We start from the raw sequence: 23,479 nt of genomic DNA, 5'->3' as shown, positions 1-23,479 counted from the left end.
ACCAAGCCAACTCTGCCTTAATTAGTTCTGCTAATTAACTTCTTTGAGCCTCACAGTGAAGGCACAGAGCTACTGTGTGACTCGGGGGACAGCCTCGGGGTCAAACCAGAGGTGGTCGTCCCTGTTTTCTCCCCCGCTTCCCCCCAGACCCAGCAGCGCAGAGGGCAAGGTTGGTCTCAAGATTTATTCAGCTGCCGCAGTCACGCTTCTGCATGCAGCTCCAGTCTAAAAAACACTGTACAAAGCATCAACACCTTAAAAAAAAAAAAAAAACCAACCCACAACAACAGGAAAATACACGGAAGCCACACAAAGGGAGGTGACACAAGCGCTACCACGGCTGGGGTTTGGCGGCTGAACTACGGGGGGAGCCTCGCTGGGACCGTCGCGGCCCCATGTTAGTCGGAGTCGCTGTCGCTTTCCGCCTCCTTCACGTCCACGCTGAACTTGTACTCCTGGTCGCAGCCCATGTAGGCGTCGCTCATGAAATACAACGTGTAGTTGTGCGTCCCCGTAGCCGGGGCCACAAAATCCAGCTTCACCTACGCAGGGAGGAAGAGCCGGCGTTGGGGTGGCGGAGGGGGGACCGGGCACCCCTCCGGCTCGCCCAAACCGCATCCGTTTGGATGGCGGCCGCCCCCCTGCCCCGTCCCGCTCACCTTGGCTTTCTGCTGCAGCGTCAACCGCTTGATGGAGATGAGGCTGTTGGATTTGGAGTCGCCGATCACCACCCACCAACCCTCCTCGCGTTTCTGCCGGAGAAATAAGAATTAATGGGCTGGGGGCGGTGGGGGACAATCCCCCCCCATTCTACCACCGGGTTTGGCACGTACCTGGGGGAAAAGGGGGGCGATGACAGGCCCGGTGACCTCCTCTTCACGCTCCAGCTGCACCAGCACCACCACGGGCCCCCCGCTGCGTGGAGAGAACCGAGACCGAGGGTCAGGGCGTCCCCCCGGTGCCGGCACAGTGCCGAGGGGGCCATGCCACCCCTCCCCGCCTCACCTGCGGATGCTCTCCTTCTCCACCACCTCATAGGAGAGCTCGATGTTGGGGTATCGGTTACAGAACCGAGCGACGTCGGCGATCTGGGCATCGGAGAGCTGCAGCAGGGCGTTCCGGTCCTCGTCCTCCATCTCCATGATGTCAAAGACACTCTCAACCCCCTGCAAGGAAGAAATTTTTCAGCCCGTGGCTCCTCAGTGGGCGAGGGCAGGACCACGGCGCTTCCCCCAAGCTTTACCTTGTCCGTGCAGCGCTTGATGTGCTCAGAGGTGAAGTGAGGAAGCTGCTTGAGGTAGGAATCCTTCGACCACATGGCCTGCGTCACCATCTGCGCCAGCTCCATGGCAGCCAGCGCGGGGCTGAGCCAGCCGTTGCTGGACAGCACGTCCACGCAGGCCTGGATCAGCCGGATCGCCTGGACGCAAGGGATGGGGACAGGTCAGAAGGCAGCGGCACAATGCAGTGACGCAGGCGAGGCCAATGGGTTCCCACCCGCCCCATCATACCTTGCTGAGGATTTCCTCGGTGTCCGACTGCAGCTCGGCACTCAGCTGCATGCGCGACAAGTGAGCCTGCAGCAGGAGGTTGGTCTTGACATGGGGATCGTTGAATTTGGGGTTGGTCAGCTTGTGGGGAACTTTTTGGGCCAGCTACAGGGAGAAATGATAAACCCATCAGTGCTTTAGCCCTACGAGCCAAAAACGCAGGCAGCTTCCTTCCCCCGACGCTGCAGGAACCTGCATCCGTCCCCTCCGGCCCCAGATCTGACATGCTGCCGCTCACCTGCCGCAGCAAGTTGTCCTCGTGGTGCCTGATGGGGATGTTCTCGTACTCGGCAGCGTTGGAGATGATTTCAATCAGCCCTCGCACCTTGGTCTTGGCGTTGAGGGACATGCTGAAGAGCTCTGGGGAAGCCGGAGAGGTAGAGGAGTCAGGGAAAACCAGACAGCATTAAACCCCATGGTACCAGAGGTGCCCTCAGGCAGACAACACAGAGCCCCGTGCTAAAGGACAGAGTTCTATGCACCCGACCACGCACACAGCACCTTCTCTCCATCGCCCGTGGCACAGGGAGCGACACAGAGAGAGGACAGAGAACAGGAGCACCGGTGAGTGCTTGTGCGCAGTACCCGTCCCTCGCGGAGCCCTTACCGATGGTGGTGTAGTTGATGTAGTAATAGGCGGCGATCATCCCCAGGTTCAGGGGAGCCACGTCCATCTCGTCCTCGATGCTGATGCACTTGGACTGCTCCAGGTCGCTGAGGGTCTGTTCCACCAGCTCGGAGAGGTGATCCGAGAGATGCCTGTGGGACACACCTGCGGGTACAGCAGCATTGTGGCGGGGCTCAGAAACTCCCCAAAACGGAGAAAAGCTGCTCTTGCAACAGCACAGCCCGCAGGCAGAGGGTCCTCAATATCCTCCGACCCTGTACCCACCGGCGCAGACCCCTCTGCTCACCTTGCAGGTTGTAGTAGTTTGGATTCTGCGTCATCCTGCGATACAGGAACGTCCAAGTGAGGTAGTCCACCGCATCCTGCTTGTTTTCGATGGTCTTGGTGACAATCTCGGCATTGAAGTGATCGTGCATGCAGTGGTCCAAGTGTGACTCCACCGGCAGGGGCTCATAGAGGAATTTCTTGAAGAAATCCTACAGCGGGGCAGGAGGAGAGGGAAGGGGTAAATAAACCCCAGCACCTCCAAAATCCTGGAGCACCTCCCAGGCACCAGGGCTCTGAGTGAGGGTTATACATCGGCCTGCCCAAAGCTGGGAGAAGAAATCCATGCCCCAGGCAGGACACAGACATTCGCAGGCCAGGAACGGTGCCCCGCTCCTCACCCACCTTCTTGGATCCCTGGCACATGATGACGCAACGGCCCTCGTCGTCCTGCAGCGGGCGATTAGCGTGGCCCACCATCTGCAGCACGTCATAGATGGGGTAATCCACATACCTGCGACAGGGAGAGAAAGTTAACGAAGCTCCACGCAAAGCTACCACCGCTCTCCCGTGATTCCCAGCCTCTGCCTGGACAGGGATGAAGCCCTTTGGGATTAGGGCGTTGTTCCATCGTGCTCAGCCTGAACTAGCAGCGTGGACACCGAGGAAAGCCACACAGCGCAAGACACTCACGCGTGGATCTTGCCGTTGTAGTACTGCGTGTCCATGATGATCACCAGGTGAGCGGCGATGTTCATGCCCCAGCAGAGGCTGCGGGAGGCAACCATCACCTGAACCGCACCTGAAAGGTGCACAGGGAGAGCAGTCAGCCCGCGGGCAGAGCGCCTCTCTGGATCACAGAAACTGGTGAGGAGAAAGATCTGGGGGTTCTGTGCTGGGGCAGATGGGTCTCGGTATACAGGGAGGTCCAGGAGAGATGGTGAAATTTAAGATCACAGCCTTTTTGGACCCGGGAGGCAGAGAAGTGACACGAGGCTTGGGCAAGCTGTTATCTCCAGTCCAAAGACTGAGGACACTGCCAAGCTCCGGGGAAGAGGGTTTACCGGTAGAAGAAGTGGTGTGTCCTCATCCCACCCTGCTCACCAGAGCTGAAAAGCTGCTCCACCACTCGCCGTTCCATGGCAGTCAGCCCCTCGTGCAGGTAGCCCACCCCGTTCACGAGCGTCTCCTTCAGAGTGTTGTCGTTCAGCTTGTCCAGGTACGGCACCAGATCCTTCTCTGCACAGTGCAGGAACCTGCCGGAGAGGGGGAGTGAAGAGACCGCTGCCAGGCTCAGCAAGCCTGTCCCTCCCTGATCTCATGGCAGATGCCTGAGTGACATCTAATGAGACCACTTGCCCTCACTAGTTGCCCCTCAGCCCAGCAAAACAGCCCAAAATCTTGGGATGCAGGCCACAGCACCGTTACCTTTGCCTCTGGACATCTGAGGCGCACGTGGTTAGGATGTTGATGGCCGTGAGCCGCGTCTGCTTGCGGGACGGGACGAAGACGATGACTGGCTTTTTGGGCGAGTGCTTCATGATGGCATGGTAGACAGGCTTGGCCATGGAGAGCAGGCGAGTCTGCGTGTGGCTGATGTTGAAGCCCTGCAGAGGAAGAGGAGCAGGCAGTGACGCTGTCTGGAAACCAGGCAGAAGGGAAAGGAGATGAGGTTGCCCAAGCCCTACCTGAATGTGCAGCTCCAGGGGCACGGGGCGGACGTTGGGGTGGAAGTTGAAGGTGGAGGTGGCACTGCAGCCCAGCCAGTGAGCCACATCCTTGGCGTTGGACAGGGACGAGCTGAGGGCCACGATGCGGATGGGTCGCTCAATTTGGGAGGAGATGTAACGCATGCGGGAGCAAATGACCTCCAACACCGGCTGCAGGTGGGATAGGGCAGGTTGTAGCAGGAACAGGAAGGGAAGGCCAAGCTCTCCACACCGCAGCCGCCTCTCCGGGCAGAGCTCCGGCCACTTCAGCCCAAGCACTCACAACCACAGAGACCCCGGGGATACCGCTCCTGAGCTTCCCAAAGGATATGGCCCTCCTATCACAGCCCATCCTGCAGCTTGGGAAAACTCCCAGCAGGAAAAGCTGACCTCAGACCAAGTATTAGGAACGAGCAACCATCCATCCCACAGCAGCTCTACTACAGAGACCAACACGATGATGAGCATCACTCGAATTAGTAGCGCCCTCCTCCCGTCCCAAACGCACCCCATTTTCGCCCCCGATGAGATGCACTTCATCCACGATGAAGAGGTTGACGTTCTGGACGTTCTTGCGCTGCTTCCAGCGTCGCGAGAGGATGTCCCATTTCTCAGGGGTGCTGATGATGATGTTCCCTTTGCCCAGCAACTTCAGGTCAGTGCTGGTCTCCCCTGTCAGCAAGACCACCTTCTTATTGAGACGCTCCTGGAACTTTTCGTACCAGTCCAAGAAGACCTGCCAAAAACACAAGGGATGCTGTTGTCAACCTCAAATTAGAACAAATCCTACCAAGTCCCTGGAGACACACAGATGCACACACTGACATCAGCAGGTTGCCAGTGGGGCGGTGTCTCTTTGCTCCCTCAGAGAGACCACAATTAATTATAAGACTCTGGAGTCATCCTGAGGGACGTGACAGCAAAGAAGGGATGAGGAAAAGTGAAGCAGGGAACGAGGAAGCAAATCTAAGCCGGGGTAAGGCTCCAGTTCTCCCCAGGATGCCGGGCTTACCTGTTCTGCCAGGGCCTCCATGGGGGTGATGTACACACAGCGTCCCTCCGAGTTCTGGAGCAACATCCTCAAGATGGCAAATTCAGCACAAATGGTCTTTCCGCTTCCCGTGGGGGCACCCACAAACACGTTATCATCACTGTTATAAACGGTGTTAAACACTGGGGACAGATGGACAACACAGGAGAGGGCAGTTCAGCAAAATCTCCATGGATTTCTATGAAAGCTCTAGAAACGGGCAGGGAAAACACAGCCTGGATGCCCAGGATCCACTGAGCAAAACAGGCTCTCGTCTGTCACAGTAGCTCACAAGTGTGAATTCCCTACTCTGGCTAAGCCCAGGCAGAGAAACACGGACAGGGCAGCTTTGGTTCGCTCACAACTCCATTCCTACAAGCAGCACAGATGAAGAAGTTTGGGTCCAGCCGGCTCTGTGAACCTGAGCTGCAGTGTTAGCACAGACACGGCTTCCAGGAGCAAACCTGCTGCTGTCAGACAGCCCCGGACTGGCTGCTTGATGTACTTGAGGAATATATCAAAGGTACTCTGGCCCATGGAGAAAGATTTCAAGCCATCAAACCTCTAATGCTCAGGGAGGTAGAGTGGATATGCTATTTGTTACAGAAGTTCCTCACGTTATGTGAATAAACCCAAATAACCAAGGCTACAGGACTGTGAATACCAAAAGGGCCAGGGCTCACTGAGAGGCAGTTTGGAGGAGGTGAGCAGAGGCAATACCCACCCTGAGTCTGGATGGGGTTGAAGAAAGGGAACTTGTCCTGGTAGAGGCTCTCGAAGGCACTGTTTCGCAGAGCCGACACCGGCAGCGGCTGCAGATCCAGCAGCTCGGTTGGAGGAGGGTACTTCTCAGGGAGGATCAGGTGGCGGAAGGAAACGGGCAGCTGAGTCTCACAGGCTGTCAGACACACAAAAAACCATTTTCACCTCCAAAAGAACGCCAGCGGTTTCATCTCTGAGCTCCCTCTGCCAACAGGATTCCCTAGCCCTGCTGTCACTTGGATGTGAGAAGTCTTTCCGCCAGCACAGCACTAGGAGAGGGCCTGACCTTCCCCCTCCGCCCCCAGGGAGAACCGCTGCTGTATAACCCAGGTGCTCCTGGCAGAATGAGACTTACAGAGCCAGCGGTCGGAGACCACCCGGATGAAGTACTGTGGGGGCAGCGGCTCAAAGACGGGCACGAAGAAGGTGACGAGGTGCTCGTCCTGCGCATACTTGGCTTTCAGCAGGAAGTACTCGTGGTGCAGGATCACTTCGCTGTCCACGTCTTCCACCAGGATCCAGAAAGCTTCCGATGAACCATGTACCTGAGCAAGGGCAGCTGTTACCTTCGTATCGGAGTGCAGATCCCCCCCTTCCAGACCTCCAGGAGCTGAACACCAGCACTCCCACAGCAATCCTGCCCCAGAAGTGCCCTCCTACCCCCAGCCTGGTATTTAGCCCGGCGATATTTAGCTGCGCCCCTTTAATGAGGGCCGGTCATCTCCTGCGCACAGCTCACCTTTTCATCCCACTGGAAGTCGGGGGCAATGGTGAGCTCTACTTTCAGGGTGGAGCGGGTAATAGGCTGCAAGTGGACTGAGAGCTCCAGCTTTGGAAACAGATGAACGTATTTGTGGATTGTCTTGCCCATCTTGGGCATTCGGATCAGTTCCCCTGCAACAGAAAGGTGCTGCCATCAGGACAGATGGACAACGGGGTGACCAACAGCTCCCAAACTGAACAGTATTCAGTATCAGCAATTCAAGCTGCTGGAAGGTGCCAGGGCAAAACCTCTGCCCTCCTCAGGCTGTAACAAAACCCTCACTAGTTCTGCCCCTTCAGTCAGACAGGAACAAGCCCCCCAGTTTCTAGGTCAAAACACGGCAGAGGAGAACATAGAGGCAGACACCTCTCCCGATCGCATTTGCCCGTGTCTCTGTACCTATTTCATTATGGTTCAAGTCATAAAGCCGCTCAAACGGGAAATTCTTCTTCTCGATTTTCTTCACCACTTCTTCAGGCAGTTTCTTGAACTGGCGCAAAGGGCACATGGACTGCCACCTGCAAGGACACCGCGGCGTGAGACAAGCAAAGAAACAGAGACGAAAGCCTGCAGAGCACCAAGGTCCCCCACGCTGCTGAAGACCAGCCCTCGGCCAGACACACGTGGCAGCTCCTTTACGCCCCGACAGGCACAAGCATTCTCCCTCCCAAACGCTGCAGACTTAGCCAGGCTACGCTGAAGAATCCAGAATGCCAGAGATCCAGCCTGCAACCAGAAAATACCTCTGAGATCTCACTTACATCCGTTTATCAATCATCTTGCAGAGGTTCAGGGTCTTGTCAGTGAGCTGGGCCCAGCCACGGTTCAGGACTATCTCGAAGATGGCACGCATCAGTCGGCCAGCGGACTGGGGGAACAGAGAGCAGCTCTCAGAGCTTGGCTGCGATCATCGCATTTAACTCTTCCTTCCTTTCTACCCATTTTCCTGTCCAGCCACATGATAATAGAATGGTTCGGGTGGGAAGGGACCTTTTAAAGATCATCTAGTCCAACCCCCCTGCCATGGGCCGGGACATCTTCCACTACATCTGCGTGCTCTGAGCTGCGTCCAACCTGATTTTAAATACTTCCAGGGATGGGGCATCCACAGCTTCTCTGGGCAAGCCGGTTCAGTGTCTTACCACCCTCATCATAAAAAAATTCTTCCTTACATTCAACTTAAATCTACCCTCTTTCAGTTTAAAACCACTACCCTTTGTCCTATCACTACAGGCCCTGGTGAAAAGTATTTTTCCATCTTTCTTAAAGCCCCCTTCAAGTACGGAATTATACTTAAAGGTCTTTCGTCCCAAACACCTACAGCTGGAGCAATTACTTGATTCCCAGCTTTGGGAACCTGGCCTTTGTGGTAGAAGAATAAGGCTATGCTGTAGTCCTCTAGTGCTGAATTATTTTGATTACAAATTGGAGACTCCAATGAAGATCTAATTCCCACCCTGATAGGCGTTAGACCTTCTCACCGCTCACAACTCTAGTTATTTTCAAACCTATTTATGACCACAAACTAAATTTCCGAGGTGCAAATAGTTGTCTGAGACATGGCTGGACTGCACACACCTACATGGAAAGAAAGAGGCCCCAGTCATGTTTCCTCACTCACCTGGGTAACGTACACCATGTCTGCCATGAGAGCAAATCCTTCCAGCTTCAGCTGGGAGATGAAGGCCTGGAGGAGCACGTTGATCTGGGGAAGCAAAACAGAGAGGCTCTCAGCGCCCTCCGCACCAGTGCCTGATCCCGGTGGACTTTGATGCATGGCAGGACAGAAGTGATCAACAGGGACCAACTGTCCTACGCTACAGGACGGCGCGCTCAACCAGAGACATGAAGCACCTGCAGCTCTTCGAGCCTGTCTGACACAGCTCAGGATGTCCCACAGAGGGAAAAGAACAGAAATCCCTGCCCGGGGCGGGGGCATTTACTATGACAGCTCTCTCCCAAGGATCACCACTCCCCTCAAGACAGGCAGAGAAGTCCCCTCGAGGGGGCAGGCAGGGCTCACCTTGGCACTGGGCTCCTCTATGCTCTCCTTCACTGGGATGGGAACTCGCTCCAGCAACTTCTGAAGCTCAAGTTTCTCCTCCTGCAGAAAAACCAAGGCAGAAGAGATGAGAAGTCCCTCACAGGGCAAGCTCTGCACCTTCCCCTGCAGCATCAAGACCCATGCCTCAGGGCTGTCTCACTCGGGATGGGCATCTGGCTCCATACCTCCCTCACGGTGATATTCCTGAACTCCGAGGACAGCGAGAAGACACGAAACAGCTCGATTTCACTCAGTGTGGGTTTCAGGAGCTGATTGTAAGTTTGCATCGTCTCATTGGTGATGTAGTAGTGGCTGGCGATGCGGCCCAGCTCTGTCACCTGCCACACGGAGAACATCCAGAGTGAAGCAGCACAAAGACACCCAACTGTTCATGCCACAGACAGAAGGTGCTGAACAGGAACTAGGCTGCAGCAGGAGAGATGTCTCCAGACAAGCTAAGCACAAACTCAAATCACCCGGGAAGGCTGCTCTATCTGGTATACAGTTCCTACATCACAGCCTCCCCTTTCTCATCTCACTGCCTCTGAAGCAATGAAAGTGCAATGGGAATGTGAATTTGCTTAGGGGGCAGCAGCAAACATACAACAGTGACAGTCTGAGGGTCAGGTTTTACACCAGCACTCTCTGTGCTGGCAAACAGCTCCCTGGAATCACAGACGTGCACAACAGCAGGTCTGAATGATGCAGCAGCATTCCCTGGGATCTGTATTTAATCAGCAAGATCCCTCTTGCATCCTGTCTCTCAGCCAGAGGATGCTCCGTCCAGCTCTGCTTGGTCACAGTGCCTTTCCCAGGTCCTGTCTCACCTGGAAGTTCCCCGTCTTCTTGTCGTACTTGACCAGGTTGTTCTTGTCCAGCATGAGGGCTGCGGTGTGAACCAGATCCAGGCGGCGCTGGTCCAGCAGCGGATCCCCCTTCAGATCATCGTGGGATATCCCGTAGAGAGTGGGGGAGCGCAGCATTCGGATGTACAGGTAGGTATAGCCCAGCCAATTCACTGCATCCTGAGGAAACACCAACATGCCGTAAGAGCCGACGAACTCGCCCCACGGCAAGCAAGGGCGATGTTCTGGGTCAGAACCCAGCGCTTCCAGCACTAGCGTAGGACAGAGCAGGCTGAGCCTGGATGAATCCTGTCATGTCAACATTAAATCAGAGCTTGGAAACCCAGCAGTGCCGTACACAAGTCTTCTGCAGTACCAGAAAAATATTACTAAGGAATTAAAAAACAAAAAAAACCCACTCTCTGCATGCAGACTTTTCCCCAGTGTCCTTCTCCACGTGGAGAACTCTCTCTGCTCTGAATTACACATGCATCTACCTAACTTGCCTGACACACCAGCCAGCCTTCCAGGCTAGTAGTTCTCATGGCTGCCCTTCCAGATCTCTTAAAAATTTGCTCCCCAGGCACCAAAGGTTGCAAGTTTCTTTGCTCCCGTACAATGATGACATCTTTCCCCAACACGGATCATCTTTTGGCCCATGCAATTCCCACCAGCTCTCTGGGTGCAACAAAGGGCGCATGTACGTGGGGAGAGCAAAGATTCACACTCGCCTTTGCGTTCTGGACATTGCCGAGCACAGTCTCCGCATTCAGCATGTCTGGGAGCTTCGACACCATTTGACTTTCAATGGGGAGCTGCTGGTTGAGCAGGGACAGGTAATACTGCAGCTCGCCGTGGGATGTGATGAGGATGCCCTCTCCTTTGGTATCGTACTGAGGCCTCCCAGCACGCCCCAGCATCTAAGAAATGAGAAAGTGAGGTCAGCAAAACAGAGAAGCTTTTATAGTTTGGCAGTTTCTCTTTGCTGCCATGTCCTGGGGCTTTACTGCCAGACTGCTCAGTCTGCTGTTACTTTTAGCTGGCAGGAAACACATAGAAATATCTCAGATGTGTCCAGGCAAGGTACTGGGAGAGGAACCATTTGTTCCTCTCCTACTGATCTGTTCCTCCTCTGCCCTCACAGCAGGGCTCTTCCCAGAACAGCTAAGACAGTCTGACAGTAGAGAACAGGGAGCGACTGCACTGAGAAAATACAAAAGCAGACCTCAAATGTGCCTCAGCAGGAAAGGAAAAATCCTGCCCTGGGTCCCGGCAGCATCTTTGTTACCAGAACTTCACCTGCAGTATGTCCAGAGCACCCAGCTCGGTCCAGCGCCCCTTCTCGGGGCTGTACACCTGTGTCCCCTTGATGATGACAGTGTGAGCAGGCAGGTTCACACCCCAGGCCAGCGTGGCTGTGGAGACCAGCACCTGCAGGAGCAAAACAGCAATCAAAGCCAGGTAGAAGCCTCTTCCTATGGAAAAAAGGGATCTAAAATGCTGGTCCTGACATTAGAGACAAGCACAAAAGGGACAAAGTCTGAGAACTGTGACTGTCTCGACAGTTCAGCAGGGGAAGGCCAGATAAACAGCAAGATCTTTGCCCAAATTTCCCAGCTCACTGCATGACCCCAAGAAAATCCTTTGCCTTTCATTTATAACGCAGCCAAGAAATTGCTTGGATGGGGTTTCGCCAAACTGGCAACTGTGGAGGAGACAGCCTGCTTCTGGGACAGACCTCTGGCTTTAAACACTCAGCTGGGCCTAGGGGAGAAGTTTTTGCCCTCTCTGCTCCTGGCCATGTGCTTTTATCTTCTATTCTTTAGGCAAAAATCAAGGCTGCCTTCATCGGGCACCAGCTTCAGTAGAGCAGGATGGGGGTTGGCTACACTCGATCCTCTTGATTTTGCCCAGAGGGCTATTGGAAAACATGGCTCAAGCGTTTCTTCTGAAGTACCTGCCCCAAACACAGTAATTCCTCCCAGGAAGTGAGGCTCACCTGAATGTGCTTGTCAGCAAACAGATCCTCCACCAGCGTCCGGTCCACTCGTGTCATCCCAGCGTGGTGAATGGCGAAGCCGTAAGGGAGGAGGTCCTTCAGCTCCAGGTTCTGCAGCAGAAACACAACCACCTCTAGGTTTTCTACCCGAGCCAAGTAACATCAGAGAAAAAAGAAGCAACAGAAGGTAGCGCATATCCTAGAGGAAAGGCTGCGAAACCGCACCAAACTGGCAGCACCTTTGCAGCTGCGCTCCTGCTCTTGCTGCGTCAGAACAGCCCCGGCTGGGCAGTTACCTTGCACTGCTCGGCTTCGGTCCTCAGGACCTCGGTGGAGGCTGAGCCCTCCCGCAGGAAGAGGCCCAGGGTATCTTTCTCCAGGCACATGTCCCTGATGGCCCGGGCTGTCTTCCCCGTCTCCTTCCTGGAGTGAACGAACACCAGCACCTGTTAAACAAGCACACAGTACCATCGCTGAGAGAAGAATCGCTATGGCTGCAGCTGGCAAAGATGCTTGACCCAAGCCGCTCCTGGTGCTCAGGGTGGGAAGAGATGTAGAATTAGTCCAGATGCCCTGTGAACCACGCACAGAGCTCCTGATCTAATAGGACAGCATCACAAAACCTCCCTCATCCTAAAAGGACAGGTCATACATTAATGAGACAGCTGGCACAGAGAGAAAACCTGCATTCCTTCCTCCCTCAGCTGCCAATGACCACCCAAACCTACCCTCTTCTCCACTGCAGTGTTTCTGCAGCAACAGCAACTCCAAAGAGTCTCACCAGCAACAGACAAGAACCAAGATGAAGTGTGTCAGGAACGATAAAGTAAAGTATCAAACCTGGTTCTTTCCAGCATGCTCCATAATCTTCTCATAAACAATCTCATTCATTATCTGGAAGCGTTTGATTGCTTTCTTCTCTGTAATACCCACATAGGTCTGCTCTAGCGGCACTGGTCGGAAGCTGTAAGGAAAAAAATCAAATCCATAAAAGAGCAGAAAAATGGAGAAACTCCGATACAAAGGTCCTGTCAAAAGGCATCCTGTATTTTGTGCTACCAAGTTCAATATGCTTCCTTTTTGCCTCAATTTACTCAGATTTGATGGCTCCAGTTCTGCCTGGTTAGATTAAACAGCAGGGGACAGTAATGTGTATTCCTGTTTGCTGGAATCCATTTGCTACGCACACACTCAGGGAGCAAAAATAGTGTTTCAGGAACCACCATAATCCTATTTTAGGCTTCCTTCAAAGAGCTTCTGCAGCACACAGCTACAGCAGAGTTTATCCGCCCTCTCTAAGGCACCTTCTTGCAAGTATGGCAACGCAGGAACCCTGGCACGCATTTTGTGGCTGTATTTAACTGCTCTAGTCCTGAACATGCATTTACTAGCACACCTAAGAGCAACTAAATGCATGTTGAAAATAGCCTGAAGGCCCGGCGAGACCCTGGCACCATCTGACAGATAAACACTCAACTGCCTCCACAGGAGGCAGGTCTTTCCCAGCTCTCAACAGCTACGCATCATCTGACCGTAAAGATCTGTCCCGGCTCTCCACGGTACCTGTTATCAAAATAGAACAGGCCTTTGGCCGGGTCCACTCTCAGGAACGTAGCCACGTCCTCATAGTTGGGGAGGGTCGCGCTCAACCCAACAAGCCTCACATCCTCCTGAGTCATCTCGATGTTGCGGATGGCTCTGGCTACCAAAGACTCCAGGACAGGTCCTCGGTCGTCATGCAGTAGGTGTATCTCATCCTAAAGAGAGGAAACAGGAACAGAGTTATCCCCACTCCAAACCGGCTCTATTTAACCATTTTTGTTTTAGTTTCTTAGCAGACCCGCCTGTATGGACTGAGGCACACTCATCCCACAGCTCAAAGCCTGAGTCTCTCCACAACCAAGCACCAGAGACACCTTCAGCTGCTAACGCACGTTTGGGAACCGCGATGCCAAAAGACTCGGCGCCCGTCATCGCCCCCCTCCTCCATGCCAGGGCTTTGCAGGCACCGGCGCTGCTCACCAGGATGACCAGCCGCACCAGCTGGGTATAGGTGCGTTCTCCTCCCTTGCGGGTGATGATGTCCCACTTCTCCGGGGTGCAGACGATGATCTGGGTAGCGCTGATTTCCTCCTTGCACAGCTGGTGATCCCCCGTCAGCTCAGCCACGTTGATGCCGTAAGTCGCCAGGCGCTAGGAGGAAGCCCGCAGGCGGTTAAGCTGGATAAACGCGGGTTCCCCGGGACAGCGTTAGAGCAGCGCAGCCCTGAGATACTGGTGGACATTTTCATACTTGTCCCACTACAGCGCTGGAAGAAATGTGTGGATTTCGTAGCCCACACTGACATCCAAAGCCCATATCAACACACACTCGGAGCCCAGTGAGCGCAGACTATGCGAATAGAGATTAAAGGCAAAGCCCAAACTCACCCTCTCCTGACAAGCTTCTGCCAGAGCTTATATTCTTCTGTAAGCGCAATATAAGGAAGCCACCACAATAAAGCTCATCTTCCCCAACCAACAGTTCAAGCAGGGGCAGGACCAAACCCCTCCTTACCTTCCCGAAGCTGCCCACCATCTCCTGCACCAAGGACCTCATGGGCGCAATGTAGATAATCTTGAAATCGTCCACGTTGATGGTTCCATCAATATTAATGTGTTTCCCTATTTCTCGCAACATGCACATGAGTGCCACATTCGTCTTCCCAGCACCCTAGAACACAAGCAGACCCGGTCCCATCAAATTCGTGTCCTCTCTGCCCAAACAGATCATCCTTCTGGATTCCCCATCACAGAGGACCCGAATATCAGGATCATTACCGTGGGAGCACACAACAGCAAGTTCTCATCCGACTCCAGGGCAGCGCGGTAGAGTTTGCTCTGAATACGGTTCAGTGTTTTAAACCCCTCGAATCCAGCCTGGGCGTATTTGGGCAACTTTTCCACAGAAACCAATTGCTGAAAAGGGAAAACATCAAGCTCAATGCCTTTGTTTCAGTACCTCGCAGGCTGCAGGGCATATGTGAGACCTCAGAGACACCCTGGGGAGTAGCAGGGTCCTGTTGTCTCCAGATGGCCAGAAGAGAAGCCCTGTGCCCAGGGGTTGCAGAGCTGCTTAGGAAGAGATCAAACGAGGCTCGTTAGCTGGCCCATGCACTCCAAGGAGTACAAGTTATAGTGGGTTACACAATCAGAAAAGCAAATCCCCACCATGTTCTCATGATGGGACAGATCATACCACATTTCTGCTACAGGCCATTTATCACAAGGCATGCCATGAATCAGCCAGATCTCTGGCCCACACTGCACATCACAGCAAGGAGGGAGCAAAAGCAGAGCTGAGGGCTCAGCAAAGCAGCTAAACAGGGCAGGGGAACGCTGAGACAGAAACCACCAGCACAGGATATGCATTCCAGAAGTGAGAAACTAGAAATCAGGAACTCTCTTCAGACACATGAAATCTCTTAGCTTAAAATAACGGTTCTTCAAGAAATCTGAGATGGCGTCACAGCCACATCAAAGCCTGTTGAGTCCCAGGAAGTATCTGGCACGATATTAGCAACAACTCACAGGATGGTTTGGGTTGGAAGGGACCTTTAAAGGCCATCTAGTCCAACCCCCTCCAATGGGCAGGGACATCTACAACCAGATCAGGTTGCTCAGAGCCCCATCCAGCCTGGCCTTGAATGTTTCCAAAGATGGAGCATCTACCACCTCTCTGGACAACCCCTGCCAGTGTTTCACCACCCTCATTGTAAAACATTTCTTCCTTACATCTAGTCTGAATCTACCCTCTTTTACTTGAAAACCATTACCCCTTGTCCTGTTGCAGCAGGCCCCACTAAAAAGTCTGTCCCCATCTTTCTTGTAGGCCCCCTTTAAGTATTGAAAGGCTGCAGTCAGGTCTCCCCGCAGCCTTCTCTTCTCCAGGCTGAACAACCCCAGCTCTCTCAGCCTTTCCTCACAGCAGAGGTGCTCCAGCCCTCTGATCATTTTTGCAGCCTCCTCTGGCCCCGCTCCAACAGGTCCATGTCCTTCCTGTGCTGAGGACCCCAGAGCTGGACGCAGGGCTCCAGGTGGGGTCTCACCAGAGCAGAGCAGAGGGGCAGAATCCCCTCCCTCACCCTGTTGGCCACGCTTCTTCTGATGTAGCCCAGGGTACAGCTGGCTTTCTGGGCTGCGAGTGCACGTTGCTGACTCACGTCCAGCTTTTCATCCACCAGTACCCCAAGTCCTTCTTGGCAGGGCTGCTCTCAATCCCTTCATCCCCCAGCCTGTACTGATACTGGGGGTTGCCCCGACTCAGGTGCAGGACCTTGCACTTGGTCTTGTTGAACCTCATAAGGTTCACATGGGCCCACTTCTCGAGCTTGTCCAGGTCCCTCTGGATGGCATCCGATCCCTCAGGCGTGTCACCACACCACTCAGCTTGGTGTCACCTCCAAACTTGCTGAGAGTGCACTCAATCCCGCTGCCTATGTCACTGATGAAGATATTAAACAGTACTGGTCCCAGTATGGACCCCTGAGGAACACCACTCCTCACTGATCTCCATCCAGATATTGAGCCATTGACCACTACTCTCTGGATGCGACCATCCAGCCAATTCCTCATCAGTTCATCCATCAGATCCGTATCTCTCCAATTTAGAGAGAAGGATGTCATGGGGGACGGTGACAAAGGCCTTACAGAAGTCCAGATAGATGACATCAGTCACCTGGTCACTCAACATACCTAGTGCTAAATACAGGGGAACACAGCAGGTCACCTACCTCTTCAGAGCCAAAAGGCTTTGGCTTCAGGGCAGGCACGTGCACCTCCTCGTAGCCCTTGCGCTGTCTGCGGAAGGAGCCGTCGGGGAGCTGGCATCGCTTGTTGGCCATGAAGTGACTACCTTGGGCAAACACCAGATCCTCCAAGTCCAGCACCTGCCGGGGAGCCAGTGCCTGGAAACAGCAACGGGAAAGGGGCAAGGATTACAGAACAACCCTCTCCGTCCATTTCCACCCTGGGACCAAAGGAAAAGCAACTGCATCCAACTGGCGAGTGCCTCTAGCACATCAGGGGCTTATTCTTGGTATCTTCCTGCCCATGCCACTTCAAGTACTCTTTTTGCACTTACTGAGGATGCTTGTCAGAAGGGCTAGGAACAGATGACTTCAAAGAGTTTTACCTCTCCTCCTTGGTCCAGATCCATGGTCTCCAAGTCAGTATCCATCCGGGACTGACGAACGCGCTCCCGGCGAGAACGTTCCTCCTGTGTGAAGAGATGAGAATTCAGCCCTGAGGGAGAGCTGCCCAGCCTCCTCCACGGACCGCCAGGCTCACCTAGCACAGGCGGCTTCGCGCCCTGTGAGTCTGCACAACCAGAGCGCCACGAGCCGCAATTTCTTTGAGTCACAGGCTTTCATGTAACCAGAGCCAGTAATTTTTGGCAGGAGAAACCAGTGCCCTCAAGGCCAGGACGCAAACTTGCCTTCCAGGAGAGCAGATGAAAGGAAGCAGGGAGTGAAGACACACAAACCTGCAGTGCCCCAGCAAAAGCCCAGCCTGCTGCCTGCCAGCAGCGCTCCTCAAACACAGACATGCCAAAACTGGCCCCACACATCAACATAACCAGGGTTTTTGCTAGCAACACAGCAGGACTATGGTATCAATCCCCCAAAAACAACCCCCAAATCAGTCACGGAACTGTTATCATCCAAAGGTCAAGCAGAGCTAATCCTGCATGCCAATAAACTTGCTGAGTGTCACATTCCAACCCCAAGTAATTAGGAGCTGACCAGAGGTGACCAGGGTGTTTTATTGTGGTGAGCCTCGCACCAAAGAGGCCCAGAGGTGAAATGGTGCTGTTACAAGACAGTTAACACCAGCGTAAAGATGTGAAACTTGCAGATATTGACATTTTCCTGGGAAAGCAGACATCTGAGTGACTCAAAAATAAGAAGTGGTAAATATATCATGCTCTCAGATGAGTCTCAGCCATCACCTAGGCAACATTTCCCACGGTTTCAAGGTCCCAGCTGAGTCAGCAGGCTCCTCTCTCACAAACAGCAAACAAAATACACAGCCCAAGGATGACCGCAGACGGCAGCAAGGATCCCATGATTCCTCCTCTCGTCCTGCCTGAGGTTCCCTCTAGCCTTACCCGGATGAGATCCTCCTTCTCTGTCTCGTGCAGCTGATACAAGAACTTCGACAGCTCAGGATCTGCTTCCATCTTCCCCATTATCCTTTCTTTTTCAGCCTCACTTTGTGCACTGGCCAGCAAAGTGCAGTACAGGACTGATGAAAGAAAATTAAGAGATGGCAGACAGGGTTAAGGGTTGAACCGAAAGAATGGAGCAAGTAACAGGCGCCCAAGCTTCACAAGGCAACACCGATGGCAGCTAAAAAGCCTCGGGTTGCGCTAGAATCACATCAGAACAGCAGGGAAACAACAAGGTGGGACAGTTAAAGGGAACGCCACTCACTCATCATCCGGTGCTGCCGCAGGACTTTAATGAAGTCGAAGGTGTTAAAGCCCAGGAGCAGAACAAGCTGGTTCTCACATTCCCGGTCATCGCTTGCAGTCTGGTAGAAGAAGAAACAAGGAATGACCGGTTACCTCTGCGCCCCACCGAACAAGAATCCCTGTTTCGCACAGAACTGAACTCAAGTGGAGCTAAACAGGAGCTACACACAAGACTAGGTACCTGATTCAGACTGCAGATAAAAAACCCATCCTCCCTGACTCCCCTTCTTCCCCAGTGAGTCACCATGCCCAGTGCACACAAACATCAGCACCAAAACTAGCAGGGAAACAGACCTGACTTACGATGATCTCCCAGCAAATGCTGACAAAAACCCAACCATCTTCCTCTCAGAAGAAGATTTCTGTGAATTAAGACTAGGCCCAACCTAGTCCAGTGTTTACCTATCTTGTTGGCAAACATGGCACATCCGCAATTGCATTTCATTTGAAGAAACATAGGTAACAAGTTGTTGGGGCAAATTCTTGTCTTCCAGAGAGAGAGAGATTCTGAAACTGCTGCAATCCTACAGATCGGGTGGCCACTGACCTTCAAGATCTCCAGCACTTCATCCGCCTTCTTCTGGGAAACAATGGCATCATCATAGAAGCGGCTCAGCTGCCGCTGAAGCCAAAAGGCATCGATGTCTCGAGGATGCAGATCCTTCTTCTTCGAACTCATCAGTTCACCCGATGCCACAAGCTTAAGAGAAACCCACAAAAATGTTATCTTCCTCCGAGAGGAGAGCTGGCAACGCAACCTTTGTGCTGTGGAGCGAGCATTTGGGGCCTCTCTCTACCCTGGCAGAGGAGCAGAGACCCAGCAGATGCAACGGTGCAGCTGCCAGACCTGTTAATTTTATTAACGTTCATTTTGACCTCCATCAAACAACAGCTTCAAGGCTCCTCTCCACCCACAAACGACCTTAACTCTATCCATAGACCAAGAGGATCCCCAGCCCTCCTCCAGAGGACCCCAAAACCATGTTTCACGTGTTCCTCAGTGACTCACATTGGCCGAGAGGGTGCAACGGACAACAGCTTCATCTCCCTCCATGTCATCATCGGATGCCTCATCACGCACTTCGCCGTAAATGTCCTCATCGCCTTCCTGTTGAAAGAGGAGTTCCAGTAAGCGGCTTTTGCAAACATCAGAGAGCAGCTTTTCCTCAACAGAAACGCATAATCTGGCAACTCATTCCTGAGGGGAAACAGCCTGGCTTGTGCTTTTAACAGGAACATAATGCTGTTGTTCAGGTAGAGGACTGCGTGATAAGATTATTTCTGCTCTCTACAGAGAGGTTTTGCCAATGACTCCTCCAACAATCTCATATTTGTCTCTCTTATCATTCTCTCAGCTTCTTCCAAAAAACAATCCCAGGGAGCATTTCTGTGAAACACTTCCAGCCAGCGCATTTGAAGGTCTCTCTTCCTCCCCATCTGTCAAGTTTCCCCACGAGATCTAAATATCACCATCTGTTTTCCATCGTGCTGACTCACGATAAACCTTGGATTAGCAGGATCATCAACAAATCCTCCCCAAGCCAGGCATCTAAAATAATCCGGCTTCTCCTTCCTGGCAGAGACATTCCAGCCCGAGCCAATGCCCACTTCCCAACGTGACCGAGTAAAACAGAACAGATGTGGTCCCTGCGGAGCGGCTTGGAGCGAGGGGACAGGGCAGAGACTCCGCTGCCACCCTGCAGCCTCTCATATCTTACCTCCTCATCGGACTCGAACTGCACGTTCACCCCGTAGGTCTCATCAATGTTGTCATCTGCAAGGGAGAGTGGAGTTAATTCATTGGAAAATCTGGACACCACATGCGAGGTTCGCAGATCCACGCACTCGCCCACACCTCTGCGCATCCAAAAGATGGAAAGAACGTGGTTCTAGGGCTTGAAAACTGTCCAAATGTTTTTCTGGCTTCTCTGTGTGCAAACACCACCCCGGAGTAAGGCTGAATTTGGCACCAGTAACCCGACTTTCTGCCAGCCCCATCCCTGAAGCCACAGCCCACGACAATGCCTTCCCATACCCATGTTCTGGATTTCCTTGTCTCCACCATAATCTGTGATCTTCTTCCCCAGGTTCACCAGCACATGGTAGCGGGTATCATCGGTCTGTCCCAGCAACAGATCGATCTCCTTCCGCCTCTCCTTATCACGCAGCTTCTCGTTCTTCAGTACTGCCAGGACCTCATCAGCGGCTCCGCAGAGGATGTCACGTGGCTGCGAAAGGAACAGAATCACAGAATCATGGAATCATTTAGGTTGGGAGAGACCCTTAAGATCATCGAGTCCAACCGTTAACCCAGCACTGCCAAGTCCACCACGAAACCATGTCCTCAAGCACCACGTCTGCCCTTCTTTTAAATACCTCCAGGGATGGAGACTCAACCACTGCCCTGGGCAGCCTGTGCCAGGGCCTGACAGCCCTTTCGGTGAAGAAGTTTTTCCTAATATCCAACCTAAACTCCCCTGGCGCAGCTTGAGGCCGTTTCCTCTTGTCCTATCACTTGTTACTGGGGAAAAGAGACCGACCCCCACCTCGCTACAGCCTCCTTTCAGGTGGCTGTAGAGAGCGATAAGGTCTCCCCTCAGACTCCTCTTCTCCAGGCTGAACAACCCCAGCTCCCTCAGCTGCTCCTCACCAGCCTTGTGCTCCAGACCCCTCACCAGCTTCGTTGCCCTTCTCTGGCCACGCTCCAGCACCTCCATGTCCTTCTTGTAGTGAGGGGCCCAACACTGAACACAGCACTCGAGGTGCAGCCTCACCAGTGCCCAGTACAGGGGCACTGTCACCTCCCTGGTCCTGCTGGCCACACTATTCCTGATACAAGCCTGATACAATGCCATTGGCCTTCTTGGCCACCTGGGCACACTGCTGGCTCATGTTCAGGCGGCTGTCAACCAACACCCCCAGGTCCTTTTCTGCCAGGCAGCTCTCCAGCCACTCCTCCCCCAGCCTGCAGCATTGCATGGGGTTGTTGTGACCCAAGTGCAGGACCCAGCACTGAGCCTTGTTGAACCTCATGCAGTTGGCCCCGGCCCAACGATCCAGCCTGTCCAGGTCCCTCTGCAGGGCCTTCCTACCCTCCAGCAGATCGACACTTCCACCCAACTTGGTGTCATCTGCAAACTGACTGAGGGTGCACTCCATCCCCTCATCCAGATCATCAATGAAGATGTTGAACAGGACCGGCCCCAACACTGAGCCCTGGGGAACACCACTGGTGACCGGCCGCCAACTGGATTTGACTCCGTTCACCACCACTCTCTGGGCTCGGCCGTCCAGCCAGTTTTTAACCCAGCGCAGAGTGCGCCCATCCAAGCCGTGAGCAGCCAGCTTCTCCAGGAGAATGCTGTGGGAGACAGTGTCAAAGGCCTTACTAAAGTCCAGGTAGACAACATCCACAGCCTTCCCCTCATCCACTAAGCGGCGTCGCTTTGTCATAGAAGGAGATCAGGTTGGTCAAGCAGGATCTTCCCTTCATGAACCCATGCTGACTGGGCCTGGTCACCTGGTTGTCCTGCATGTGCCGTGTGATGGCACTCAGGATGATCTGCTCCGTGACCTTCCCCGGCACTGAGGTCAGGCTGCCAGGCCTGTCAGCGTAGCACGGAGAAGAAACTTGCTACTTGAAGGGTACGGTGTCGGTCCCTCCTATTTCTGGACCCTTATATAGGCACTAAAAGGCCACCCCCACAACGAAGGTACCATTGCAACGTCCCCGAGCCCAAACGCCAGCACTGACGGAGCGAAGCCATCCCACGGGATTACCGGGAAGGATTACAACATCCGAGAGCTGGATCTTACAGGCTTTGAATCCTCTGCTGGAGCAGGGACCCCAGTCCTGAGGCACCCCCGTCCTCACCTGGTCCCCAAGAGCTGCCTGAATGAAGCTCAGCAACACCTCGTAGGTCTCGCGGGTCTCCTTGGTTTTGGGTTTGTAGATGATGCCCACCATCTCATCGATGCCCTCGGAGAGCAGGGTGTAACCCTTCATCTTGTTGATGTCGTGCCTGTCCTCATCACGCTTCCTTCTCCTGGAAAGAGGGGCAGGGAGAAGAGCGCCTGGGTCAGCCCTGCGGCAGAGCTCTGCTCCTGCTATTTCAAGTACGGCTATTCTCTTTTATTTGACAAATAAAGGAGAAAAATAAATATTTTTTAATTTTTCACTTTGATTTTAGTTTCTTGACATGGAACAAGCAACTCTGAATGAAGAAAATATCGTCTCTGCATCTCCCAGGTTGGCTGTGTTCACCCTGCAGCCCTGTGCTCGCGCCACCACAACATTTTGCACGACAAAAATATTCCCAACGGCGTTAAATTCTACCCCTTCGACACAACTAAACCAAATCAAGGCTGCGTTATCCAAAGACAGGAATGAAAAGTTCATCGCCCGGAGTCTTTTTCATGCAAATACTGCCCTCATCCAGGGCCCAGCACCCCTCGGCTCTGCACCGGCACTCACTTTGCTCGCCGCTCCTCCTGCATCTGGGGTTTGGTTCTCTGGGCCTTGTCCCCCATGCGGGTCCCGTCCAGTTTGCCCACCAGGGACAGGACTTCTCCGGTCGGCTCATCCCGCCGGGTCCGGTCGATCAGCGACCGATCGGCTTGGAGAACGAGGTTGGAGTTCTGGAAGAGATAAAGAACGGGGGCTGATGGGGGCCGGGAGGAGCTCCTCACCCGGGTGCTCCGTTACCGCCCGGTGCCCGGGAATTCCTGCTTTAAGGGGGAAAACGTCGGGAAAAAAAAACCTAAAAGAGGGTTTTAGCCCTCAGAAACGCCCCCCGGCCCCGGTAAAGGGCCGTTACACCGAGCTCTCCTCAGGCAGGAGGGGCACCGGAGCCGCCACAGCGCGGGCGTGGGTTGAAAGGCACCTCCCGGGCTAACGGCAGCCGGGAAGGGGCCGGTGAGGCGAGAGAGGCCCGGGGGCCGCACTCACCGCCTTGTACTCGTACTGCAGGCTCCGCGCGGTCACGTCCGCCATGGCACCGCCGGGCTGGAGGCCGCGCCGCCGCCGCCGCTGCCGCGCACCGGGTCAGGCCGCGGAACGGAACTTCCGGGTCAGGCGGAAGCGGGTCCCGTCCCCGTCGTGCCCGCGCGACCCGGAAGCGCTTCCGCGGGGTGGGCGGGGGAGGTGCCTCGCTCGGCGCCCCGGGATGCCCCTCCCAGCATGCCCCGCGGCTCCGCCCCCTCCCGCACTACAGCTCCCAGCATGCACCGCTGCGCCCGGTGACGCACAGCCGGCTTCCCGCTCTGATTGGCTGGCAGTGCGTCGCTCAGCAGCTCCCCGCCCCCGATGCCAAGGGCTGGCCGTGATTGGCTCGGCCGCACCGCCCCCGCGCGCTGCGATTGGCCGCGGCGG

General features: G+C 54.2%; 1 protein-coding gene across 1 annotated transcript; it reads right to left on the bottom strand.

Annotated features, from left to right (window-relative positions):
* Window positions 1-192: 192 nt before the first annotated feature.
* On the bottom strand, window positions 193-23,196 carry LOC309602521 (U5 small nuclear ribonucleoprotein 200 kDa helicase). The gene is made up of 45 exons (XM_082336165.1): window positions 23,057-23,196; window positions 22,583-22,746; window positions 21,983-22,154; window positions 20,144-20,336; window positions 19,827-19,882; window positions 19,118-19,216; window positions 18,656-18,808; window positions 18,068-18,167; window positions 17,743-17,879; window positions 16,768-16,851; window positions 16,367-16,540; window positions 14,415-14,552; window positions 14,152-14,307; window positions 13,617-13,787; window positions 13,158-13,351; window positions 12,435-12,558; window positions 11,891-12,040; window positions 11,595-11,705; window positions 10,895-11,026; window positions 10,327-10,515; window positions 9,578-9,775; window positions 8,936-9,088; window positions 8,730-8,810; window positions 8,328-8,411; window positions 7,468-7,574; window positions 7,106-7,224; window positions 6,683-6,837; window positions 6,299-6,488; window positions 5,906-6,079; window positions 5,164-5,324; window positions 4,660-4,887; window positions 4,131-4,322; window positions 3,871-4,049; window positions 3,547-3,698; window positions 3,136-3,244; window positions 2,848-2,956; window positions 2,465-2,654; window positions 2,158-2,322; window positions 1,789-1,910; window positions 1,512-1,655; window positions 1,244-1,420; window positions 1,006-1,166; window positions 834-915; window positions 660-752; window positions 193-542 (listed from the first exon to the last, which is right to left on the bottom strand). Exons 1-45 carry the CDS (start codon window positions 23,099-23,101, stop codon window positions 399-401), a joined length of 6,411 nt encoding a protein of 2,136 aa, XP_082192291.1. The 5' UTR covers window positions 23,102-23,196; the 3' UTR covers window positions 193-398.
* Window positions 23,197-23,479: the final 283 nt, after the last annotated feature.

Source organism: Platalea leucorodia (assembly GCF_965183815.1).
Source record: "Platalea leucorodia genome assembly, chromosome: Z".
Lineage (NCBI taxonomy): Eukaryota > Metazoa > Chordata > Aves > Pelecaniformes > Threskiornithidae > Platalea > Platalea leucorodia.
This window is presented reverse-complemented; position numbering and strand designations above follow the sequence as displayed.